Source organism: Diabrotica virgifera, chromosome 8, assembly GCF_917563875.1.
Source record: "Diabrotica virgifera virgifera chromosome 8, PGI_DIABVI_V3a".
NCBI classification, from domain to species: Eukaryota; Metazoa; Arthropoda; class Insecta; order Coleoptera; family Chrysomelidae; genus Diabrotica; species Diabrotica virgifera.
The window spans coordinates 20,649,634-20,661,694 of NC_065450.1; the positions used below are offsets into that span (position 1 = coordinate 20,649,634).

Below are 12,061 nucleotides of genomic sequence, written 5' to 3' on the forward strand. Positions count from 1 at the left end.
CGGGCCCACTGCCTTTGACATGGCTATTACTGATAGTGGTTACATGAACACTCCCACGTTTATCAAGTACCTGGAGCATTTTAAAAACCATACAAGTCCAACAGAGGAGAACCTGTTCTCCTGATTCTAGATAATCATGTATCGCACACAAGTCTTCAAGCAGTAACATTTGCAAAAAATAACTTCATCCATTTATTAAGTCTGCCACCACATAGCAGCCATAAGACCCGGCCACTCGATCGGGCATTTTCAAACCATTAAAAGCTTATTATGACTAGATAAAAATATTTTTTCGGACGTAGATTTTAAGCCAGCGGAAGTAACAGAGCAAGATTTAGGTGAAGATTCAGACGATGAAGGTCATGTTTTTATCCAATTTCAGCAAGAAGAAGAACTTGTTACTGATGCGATAGAGCTCCAGCCGTCATCAAAATCGGAAGTCAGAATTTCTCTACCTGGTCCTTCAAATATTGAAAAATAAACTGTTACTGACACGAAATAGCCCCAGCCGTCATTAAAACCAGGACATTCAGTAATTTCACCTTATTATTCCCTTCCCAAAAATTAAGATAAAAAGGAAACGGACCAGGAAAAGTTTGAAGTCAACCCTACTAACATCGACACCTAATAGGCAGCTACTTTTAGAAGAACAAGAAGAAAAGAAGGAAGCACAGAAAGAGAGGAGAGAAAAGCATTACTGAAGAAACAAAAGATCGAATCTCAAAGTGCTCATGCTCGTGCTGCCAAAAGGAACGTTTTCGACGAATCATCATCTGATGAATCGGTAGCACTCTCCTATCAAGAAAGTATTGATTCTTGTGACAATCATTTTTCCGATAACGATGAAGAGCAAGACATTGACGTACCAAATATTTTACCTCATAGTTCTCTTTTAGATTAACGTTTTGTATTTTACGTTTGGTTTTTTTCAATAAAGATTGGTTTCTTTTAAACGTCTACTATCTCTTTTATCTGGGGTTTTATACATTTTAGTTTTGGGGCCAAAATACGCACTTGCGTACTACTGCCCCATTTGAAGGGGCAAGAGTACGCAAATGAAGATTTTTTAAAAACTTCTTTTTTCATTTATTAGTGAACTTATATGTAAGGTCTCCCGTAATAACATTGAAAAAGTTCTAAACTGTTATAATTTCTGAAGACGACAGGAGATAACGAAACTGCGTGTATTTGCTCCCAACTACCTAATTATCATTTTTGATTATAATTTTTTAAGAAAACGCTGTTTGAAAAATGTATAAAAAACTTGTTTCGAAATGCATTCCCACTTCCACTGTAAAAATGCAATAGTTTTGTTAAATATTTTTAATGTTGACGTAAATAATTATCTTTTATTATTTTTTACTTCAACAAACTTTTAGAAATTGTTAAAATTAATTGTGCCAAATTCGGCTAACAGCCAACAAGTTTTGATATTGTTTGTTTTATAGTTTGTATATTAAATATTTTTATATTAATAAAACACAACTTTTTATATTTTTGTTTTTAATTTACGATTTTCCCAAAACAAAGATATATTGGAAGTAATGAAATCATTACCCGGGCATTTATTTAGTAAAGAACAACTTATGAGTCGACCTACTGAAAAAGAAACAGTGAAGTGTGACATGTGTGTTAAGCGGTTTTCTTGTAAAGGTTATTTGAACAAACATATGGGAACGCATACTGGTCAAACTTTAAAATGCAAAGTTTGTTTTAAGCAGTTTTCACACATAAGTACTTTGAAAGCTCATTCAAGAACGCATACGGCAGAAAAACCTCACAAGTGTGAAATTTGTTTTAAGGGGTTTCCACAAATAAATAGTTTGAAGCTGCATTTGAGAACGCATACTGGAGAAAAATCTCATAAGTGTAAAATTTGTTTTAAGAAGTTTTCTCAGAATGGTGATTTGAAAAGTCATTTGAGAGTGAACACTGGTGAAAAACCATCCTCCTCCTCCTAAGTGCCTTGAAGGCAACTGCCAATCTCGTTGCATATTACCCTTCAGACTTTGCTGATCCAGAAGCCCTATTTGAAGAAACTCTTCATATGAAGAATGTATTTGTAACAGTGTTCCAGTCAGAAAAGGACCCATTGAAGCTTCTAAACTCAATATATGAGAAAAACCTCCAGCCCATTTTCTTGAACCTGTGCACAGCTGTACGACTTTTCTGTACAATCCCAGTGACAGTTTCAACGGCTGAAAGGTCTTTTAGTAGGTTGTCTAATTCACTTAAAACTTGGCAACGAAGCACAACTGGCCAAACTCATCTGAACCATCTGGCAATGTTGGCAATTGAGAATGAATTGGCCAAAACTGTTGACTTTTCTGATGTTATAAATGATTTTAGTGAAAAGAAAGCTAGGAAATCTATGATTAAATAGACTATCAAACATCAAAGTAAGCGTTTTCTTGTCAGTGTATTAAACACTTAAAAAACATTTTAATTGTTTAGCTCCTAACTTTCTTATAATCTCATTCTTAGTATTTTGTCAACTTGAATTTTATTCTTGGTCAGTAAGGGAAATCAATCTCAAAATGGAAATGTACTGTACTTTCAGTAAAATATAAATGATTTACTTTATGTTTGCAACAATTTTGTCAATAAAGTTTGGTTTTTAGATTAAAATAATAGCCTTAATTATTCCTTAATATCAATAATCATCAGTTTAAATAAAATTTGTAAACTAAAAAATTACCATGTAAATTGTTGAAACATAGCATAGCACGCGAACATAGGGGGGCCCGAGCCTGATCCTGGTTACAGGGCCCGCAATGGAATGTGGGGGCCATGGTGCCTTCTCTATTGAGTTTGGCGATCAATATGGCAAATTTCTCTGTGTTCTGGGCTTGATGGATTAAGTCATTCCCTGTTGTGTGGGTCCTATCTCTGATGTTTCAGAGCAAGGATTTTTCTTTCTTTCTATACTCGCTTTACCTTCGATTTTGCCTTCTAATATTACCTGGAGCTGCTCAAATGCCACATGGCGCATTAGGTGTCCTAGATATGACGTCTTTCTAATTTTGATTGTATTGACCAGATGAGGACGTGTGTTTATTATTTATACATACGGGAGAAAAACCTCACAAGTGTGAAAATTGTTTTCAGCGGTTTTCACGAATAACTCGCTTGAAAATTCATTTGAGAACGCATACGGGAAAAAACTTCACAAGTGTGAAATTTGTTTTAAGCAGTTTTCTCAGAATTGTGATTTGAAAAGTCATTTGAATGTGCACACTGGTGAAAAACCATACAAGTGTTTAATTTGTTTTAAGGGGTTTTCACAAATAAGTACTTTGAAATCTTATTTCAGAACGCATACGGGAGAAAAACGCCACAAATGTGAAATTTATTTCAAAGAGTTTTCATAAATAAATCATTTGAAAAGACATATGACAATGCATACAGGAGAAAAATCTCACAAGGGTCAAATTTGTTTTATACAGTTTTCACAAAAAGGTCATTTGAAAATTCATTTGAGAATGCATACGGGAGAAAAACCTCTCAAGTGTGAAAATTGTTTTCAGCGGTTTTCACAAATAAGTCATTTGAAAACTCATTTGAGAACGCATAAGTACGGGAGAAAAACACAAATGTGAAATTGGTTTTAAGCAATTTTCTCAGAATTGTGATTTGAAAAGTCATTTGAGAGTGCACACTGGTGAGAAACCATACAAGTGTGAAATTTGTTTTAAGGCGTTTTCACAAACAATTACTTTGAAATCTCATTCGAGAACGCACACGGGAGAAAAATCTCAGTTAGGACTCAAATAGTTCCAGTTTTTAAAGTCTTTCTATCTGTGAAATGTCCATAGTGAAATGATTTTTACATCTATATATTCATCATTTTTATTATAATTTTTTAAGAAAACGCTGTTTGAAAAATATACTCACGGACAAAAATATTGCATATGCATGTGGAATGAAATTTTTTGTGCTGTTATCCTTAGCCCCCCGGTATCATATAGGATTTCTTTTCCAAAAGCGATGTTTTAAAGTATCGTATAAATATTATAATCAGATTTAAATCTGATCTGGGCTTTATGCTGGCCAGTATAATTTTTAAATTGAATCTCATCAAGGTAACTCTTCACGATGATAGCGACATGAAGACGTGCCTTAACAGCAATTGTCATATCCAATATAGCTTTCAAATGGAAATACATGATCTTATTTAATGGTTGCAATATACATATCAGTTGGCATTCGCCTAATCACATCCACGTGTTCGGTATGTCCTTTCAAAGCAATACCGCTCCGTAGGACTATGCCACCACCATCAAAACTTACGCTCAGTATGAGGTTACAACTGACATACTTTTCGCCATCTCTTCTGTAGACGAAGTTTTGTAAATCTTACTTCCATATAATAATTAACGCTATGCCAGATGTAACGTCATACAGAGTGATAATTTTAGTGGTGGCCTCATAGTGCTATGGAGTGGTATCTTTTGGAAAAGAGATACCGAACTTGTGGAGGTGCTATGGTGAATGACAGCTGATATGTACATTAAAAACATTTTAGATCATGTTTTGCTATTTGCCAGCCACATTGGATAACAAATTCGTGTTAATGCACCATGACGCAGGTCTTCATCTCGGTAGAATAGTGAATACTCACCTTGATGAGATTCAATTTAAAAATTATATTGTCCACCATATTGCCCATATCAAATTTACCTAAATCCGATTATACAATTTATACATTTATATTTATACATTTTTATTACTTCAAAACATCACATTTGGAAAGGAAACCTAATTCCTATCACACTGGGAGCAGAAAAAAAATTATTTCACACGTTAATTTCAAAATATCTAATATTTTTGTCCGTGAGTGTATATAAATAACTTGTTTCGAAATGCATTCCCACGTCCACTGTATAAATGCAATATATTTATTAATTTTTTAGTGTTAATGTACATCATTATCTTTTATTATCTAGTTTGAACAAACTTTTAAAAATTGTTAAAATAATTTTGCTAAAAACGGTGAATACCTAACAAGTTTTGATATTTTCTGTTTATACTACATATGTACAATGTACAGGGTTATTCATTATATTTTGACCCCCGTGTAAACTGCTTTATTTACAGAATTAGAAAAAAATGTAAAATACAAAAGTTATTCGATTTTTAAATTATGATTTTTTGACATATATATCGTACTAGTGACGTCATCTATTTGGGCGTGATGACGTCATCCACTATTTTTTTAAATGGGAATAGGGGTCGAGTGCTAGCTAATTTGAAAGGTTTCCTATTCAGTAATATAAATATTAACATGATTAAGTATAAAGGGTGTCCAAAAAAACTTTTTTTAATTAAATTAATTGACACAAAAAGAAGAATGTATGTAATTTATTTAATTCAAAATACGTTCTACTACTGTCAGAAATCAGAAATAAATGTTTATTGAACAAATAACATTACTTTTCACTTAAATTCAATGTTCAAGGTGCCACTCATCTGCCTCTTGGCAGTTTGAACATTGAATTTAAGCCAAAATCAATGTTTATTTGTGCAATAAACTTTTATTTCTGTTTTCTAACAGCAGTAAAATGTATTTTAAATTAAATAAATTACATACATTCTTCTTTTTGTGTCAATTAATTTAATTCAAAAATTTTTTTTGGACACCCTGTATAAATAATTATCCTAATAATGTTTATATTACTGAATAGGGAATTAAATTACATTTCAAATGAGCTAGCACATGACCCCTATTCTCATTTAAAAAAATAGTCGATTACGTCATCACGCCCACATGGATGACGTCACTAGTATGTTATATATGTCAAAAAATCATATTTAAAAGATCGAATAACTTTTGTATTTTACATTTTTTTCTAATTCTGTAAATAAAGCAGTTTACAGGGGGTCAAAATATAGTGTACATTAAATATTTTCATATTAATAAAACACAAATTTTTATATTTTGGTTTTTATTTTAGGATTTTCCCAAAACGAAGATACATTGAAAATAATGAAATCATTACCTGGGCATTTATGTAGTAAAGAACAACTTATGAGTCGACCTACTGAAGAAAAAACAGTGAAGCGTGAAATGTGTGTTAAGCGTTTTTCTTGCAAAGATCATTTGAACAAATTATGTATAAGAATGAATACTGGTCAAACTTTAAAATGCATAGTCTGTTTTAAGCAGTTTTCACACATAAGTACTTTGAAAACTCATTCAAGAACGCATACGGGCGAAAAGCCTCACACGTGTGAAATTTGTTTTAAGGAGTTTTCACGCAGAAGGAGTCCATACGGGAGAAAAATCTCACAAGTGTGAAATTTGTTGTAAGGAGTTTTCACAAAGAGGTCATTTGAAAACTCATTTGAGAACGCATACGGGAGAAAACTTCATAAGTGTGAAATTTGTTTTAAGCAGTTTTCTGTGAGTGGTGATTTGAAAAGTAATTTGAGAGTGCACACTGGTGAAAAATCATACACGCGTGAAATTTGTTTTAAGCAGTTTTCTCTGAGTGGTAGTTTGAAAAGTCATTTGAGATTGCACACTGGTGAGAAACCATACAAGTGTGAAATTTGTTTTAAGGGGTTTTCACAAATAAGTACTTTGAAAGCTCATTCGAGAACGCACACCGGAGAAAAATCTCAGATAGGACTCAAATAGTTACAGTTTTTAAAGTCTTTGTATTTATGAAATATCCACAGGGCAAAAGACGATTTTTACATCTATGTATTCTTTTTCTCATGAGGATCTTTCAGTGCGTCACAGTTTTTCGATTTCTTTCTAACGCATTAAATTGTATGTGACAGAAAAAAACGCACGTCGGTGATTACATTTCTTCGGTGACATTTATAACATTTATTCTAGTTGTCAATAGATGGCGCCATAATCGAAAATAAAATAATTTGCGAATTATATAATATATCTCTGAATATAATCTGAACAATTTATAAGACTATACAAATCAAAGAAAATACCATTTTATAAATGCAATAAATACAATTGATTTGATTTTATGCCAAATTGTAAATAAAATGAGACAACTGTCAGATTTAACTAAAATGTCATGTCACTAAAATGTATATTATTACGGACTTACCTTTTTTTCTATCATTTGTGACGTACTGAAAAATGCTCATGAAAAGAAGCATATTCATCATTTTTGATTTTTGATTATAATTTTTTAAGAAAACGTTGTTTGAAAAATATATAAAAAACTTGTTTCGAAAAGCATTTCCACGTCCACTGTATAAATGCAATAGTATTGATAAATTTTTTAGTGTTGATGTAGATCATTATCTTTTATTATTTAGTTCAACAAACTGTTAGAAATTGTTAAAATTAATTGTGCCAAATTCGGCGAATAGCCACAAAGTTTTGATATTTTCTGTTTTATAGTTTGTACATACATTAAATATTTTCATATTAATAAAACACAAATTTTTATATTTTGGTTTTTATTTTAAATTTTCCCAAAACGAAGGTATATTGAAAATAGTGAAATTCTTCTTCTTCTTCTTTAACTGCCGTCTCGTACTCGGAGGTTGGATATCATCATCACTATCTTTACTCTATCTACTGCTGCTCTGAAGAGTTCAATAGAACTGCATTTAAATAAGTCCCTTAAATTCTTCAACCATGACACTCTCCTTCCTATATTTCTTCCGCCTCCCTTATATTATCAGTCTTAGCATTTCATATCGCTGTCCCCTCATTACGGGTCCCGGACAATTGCCCGAAAACAGTTTCCCGCAAGACAATTCCCCGAATGGACAATTCCCCGAATGAACAATTCCCTGAATGGATAATTGGCCGTATAGACAATTGACAGATAAACAATTGCCCAAAAAGAGAATTGACCGAAAAATATATTTCAAGTATTTATTTGAAATTTAGTTGTTTTTGTTAGTATTAAGACTAATGGCACAGATTGTAATCTCTGTTAATGGCAGTGGCGTAGCGTGAGTGTCGGCCGCCCGGGGCGAAAGACAATTTTGTCGCCCTCTTATTTAGGTATTCTAATTTATTGTATACTATACATTACATACTTTAATTATAGAGAACTTTTCGGCGAGAACAGCCATCAATATACAGGTTAGATTTTAAATAAAAAATTTTATCTAAGTTTTACAATCATGTTTATCAATACAAAAATTCTTTTACCTTAACCAATTAGATACATTGATATAACTTAGGTACCTATTAATTAAGATTAGGTACCTACACCTTGACAATCGACAAAATTAAATACAATCAATTTTTAATTAGAATTAGAACGATACTATAATGTTATATTTTTATGTTTATTGAAAGTAATATGAGTATGTATTGGTTAGAATTGAAAACAAAACCTCCGTCTTCAATTAAAAATTTATAAGTATACTTTTTTAAGAGCAAAGTCTTTTATTGAACCGTCAATGTCTATCGGATCACACACCTCTTGCTTAATATACAAAATACCCAAATTAGTTACTCTTATGAGTACTCATTGTAGATCTTAAATAATTTTTAATTAATTTCAATTTTAAAAAACTCATCTCACAGCTGGCATTGCTTATAGCAACTGTAAAAATATTCGGAACAATATTAAAATAATGGGCAGAGTATCTTCCAGCTTGGATTTAACAATAAATTTAAATAATTCAAGCAAGTCTGCATTAATCAATTTCGTTGCCTGTAGCAGCAACGAAAGTCAGCAGTCAAAGTCTTTCCAGCTTGAAATCCTGCTAGTCAATTTCGTCAGATGCGTAGTCTAGGTCTAGATTACATTCACTGTTGTCTAATAATATAGCCGGCGCGGCGTTAGATAAACAAATTTATCCGTTGAATTCTGTAGCTGTTGGGGACACTCACGAATTTCTACAATAACTATCTAACAAAGAAAACAGCTTTCTTCTCAACTCATTTTCACAAGATAATTTAGCACCTCTAGTTCCGTCATCAAAAATATGTTTTCTTGTTATACGCCTTCGAGGTTTTATGGAAATTCCAAGCTCTTCACACATATTTTTGTATAACCTACAGTGCCATTTGCCCATTCCTCTGTTTTCTCTGTCAATATCATCTGCAAAGCATTTACTTTCTGGGCGCACAATCTTATGTCAAGTCCCTTTGTTTGTAAATATTTTTGTGACTGTGACTCATTCACTTCATGTAGCACAGGTTGCCACAGGCCCAAAAAACAAAGAAAGGAAAATGACTGCATCGAAACTAGTACATAAAACACCTGCATCTGTTCTAGTGTTTAAGCTTTCACCTGCCACTGTCACTTTTTCCAAAGTGACGAGAATGCCTTTGTAATGATGCAATGTCACATTTATGGCATCGCCTCTTGCACTCCACCGTGTGTCTTGAATCCTTATTTTGCCTGTAGCTGCTATCAGAACTTCTCAACGATGTGTCGATGAGGAAAAAAAGAATAGCAACGTTCTAAAGTGCCGAAAAAAGTTGTGCTGATTGCTAGGTCATAAACGGGGAATTTCCACAAGACAGTATACCTATAGACGTTGTTGCCAGTCGCTACAAAATATCATTCAAAGAAAAGGAATTCCCCGTAACAAAATAAGTAATGAAAAATTCCGTACTTCTTTCAATCGGTCCAAATTTGTAGTTGCGATAAAAATATAAAATGGTTCAAATATTTACAAAATATTTTTATTATTTATTGTTAAAAAGTGCCGCCCGGGGCGGACCGCCCCTGCCGCCCCTACTACTCTACGCCACTGGTTAATGGGGTGTACTTATAAAGAATTTAAGAGTGGGATTTCCCAACTTCAGATAATCAGGTAAAATAGAATTTATTTTAAAAATCCACAAGGAAGAATTTCCTGTAGTTGGCTGTATGCCATTAAAATTATAAGTAAAATTTAATAAAAAAATTTTTCTCTTCGTAAAAGGTATATTTGTTTAAAATGCCCCTATAGGACTACAAACATAGAAACAAAAAGTTTTCGCTCTGTAACAAGAGCATCATCAGTGTTACCTAAAATAAGTATAACCATATTAATTAAAGCAAAATGTTAAAGTTAAAATGATGACCAAGGTAAAAGCAAAGTTTGGTTATACTTACAAAAACATGGTGAGCCAACCAAAAAATACAAAGGTCAAAGCCTTTCAAAAACAGACTAAAAGTCTTATATAGATGCCAACATGGCAAAATCCAAAGGATGGATAAAATTCCTAAGGATACGACCCTAGGGCAACATATATGACTCCCACACGTGGTAAGTGGGTCAAAAGGTAACAATTAGGTCATTATGTTACAAGAGGTGGCAGGCAACTAAGAGATAAGACTTCAAAAGCGAATCTGTCTGATGTCAGGACGACAATTGTCAATGATTGAAGTTTTATGAAATGTTGGTTACGCAGCTACTAAATTTAAAGTTGTTTATGGTACAAGCAATGATCAGTTGTACAAACAGCTATCAGTGTGTTGGAATTATAAAATTACAAGAACTTAGTGAGAGTAAATTATCTAGTTCCTTGTATTTAGTTGCAGCAAATGCCTGACAGCTAGTGGTAATATGTTAAATGGTTTCTTGAGCTTGACATCCATATCGGCATCTGTCGTTTTGAACCTGGGGGTCTTTGACGATATATTTCTGGTACTATCTGGTTGGTATAACCTGATCCTGAATGGCCAGTAATGAACCTTCCGTTTCGGGGAACATCTTTCCTGAAGTCAACCAGTAGTTCGACGCTATATTGTCTACGTAATCTTGGCTGACCTCCTTGGGAGGTGGCCTGTGCAGAGATTTACCTATCCAGGTGCGCACTTTTTCGTCCTTAGTGAGGTGGTTTATGCGCATTTCTGGTTCCCTCAGTTTGATCGGTGTTGTGTCATCTACTGCGCAGATAGTGCGATGTAGAGTAGATGTCTTAGCCTGCATCTGAAAATAAGTTCTTAAATTAGCAATTTTTTTATCTAATTGCTCACCTATATCCGTAAGTCCTCTTCCTCCTAGATTCCGTGGTAATGTCGTTCTTTCTACTGCACTCTTAGGATGGTGTTTTTGTGCCTTTGTGAGGTGTGTTCTTACTTTTCGCTGAAGATTTTCTATGTTCGTTTTTGTCTACTTAACAATGCCAAATGAATAGCTAAGCGCGGAATAAGCGTAGATGTTTAGTGCCTTAAACAAATTTTTACTGTTAAGCTGTGAACGAAGCAGCTGTTCTATCCTTCGTATAAACTCATTAGTTATCTCAGTTTTCATTTGCTTATAGTCAATTTTCCGCGCCTGCTTTACTCCAAGATATTTGTTAATATCGTTTTCACCCATGGACTCGATATTCTGGCCATTTTGCATATCAAATCCACCGGGATGTACCTTTCCTCTGACTATATTTAAAACACGCACTTGTCTAGTCCGAAGTGCATATTAATATCATTAGAGAATGTTTCTACTGTTTTTAGCATCTGTTCTAGATTGTCTCGAGTAGAAGCCATTAATTTCAAATCATCCATATACAACAGATGATTAAGCTTCGCTACTAGAGTATTGTTGTTTTTAATGCTAAAACCTGAGTCAGTGGAGTTTAATAGCTGGGATAGGGGGTTCATAGCTAAACAGAACCACAGTGGACTCAGCGATGAGTCTCCTTGAAACAGGCCCAGGTCGATTGCGATATTTTCCGTTTCGATATTGTTTTCACCAGGTGTTTGGAGATGAATTTTAGTCTTCCAACTTGTCATTATATGCATTAAAAAGGTCAGAATGTTATCATCGACTTTGTATATACTCTGGGCTAATTATCAAAATACAAGGAAAAGTTATTTACCAGCAATTTTATTGCTGGAATCGAATCTTATGATTCTATATATTAATAATATAGGTATGCAAAGTTCGCAGATAGTGTGCTACTTTTTTTATAAACAAAATGGCGCCCGAAAATCGTGTTTTTTTCAGTTTTTGCTCTATAATAGGTCTGGATCCCGCGTATGAAAAAAAAGTTGATTAATAGCAAGCTGAAAATTTGTTAATAGCTTAAGGGTGTCTAGTTAAACAGACTTTGATATATGGGAACACTGGAACAGGGGACGTTTTAACTGTGGAACAGGTTAAAAATTTGGAACGGTCAGAATAC

At 33.5% G+C, this 12,061-nt stretch overlaps 1 protein-coding gene across 1 annotated transcript in view; it reads left to right on the forward strand.

Annotated features, from left to right (window-relative positions):
- Positions 1-7,335, forward strand: part of LOC126890026 (zinc finger protein 664-like) — a 47,593-nt gene extending 40,258 nt beyond the window's left edge. Inside the window, exon 5 of the mRNA XM_050658837.1 lies at positions 5,955-7,335. Within this exon, the coding sequence (XP_050514794.1) occupies positions 5,955-6,298 (344 nt within the window). The 3' untranslated portion in view covers positions 6,299-7,335. The remainder of the gene's footprint in view (positions 1-5,954) is intronic.
- The last annotated feature ends 4,726 nt before the right edge of the window (positions 7,336-12,061 follow it).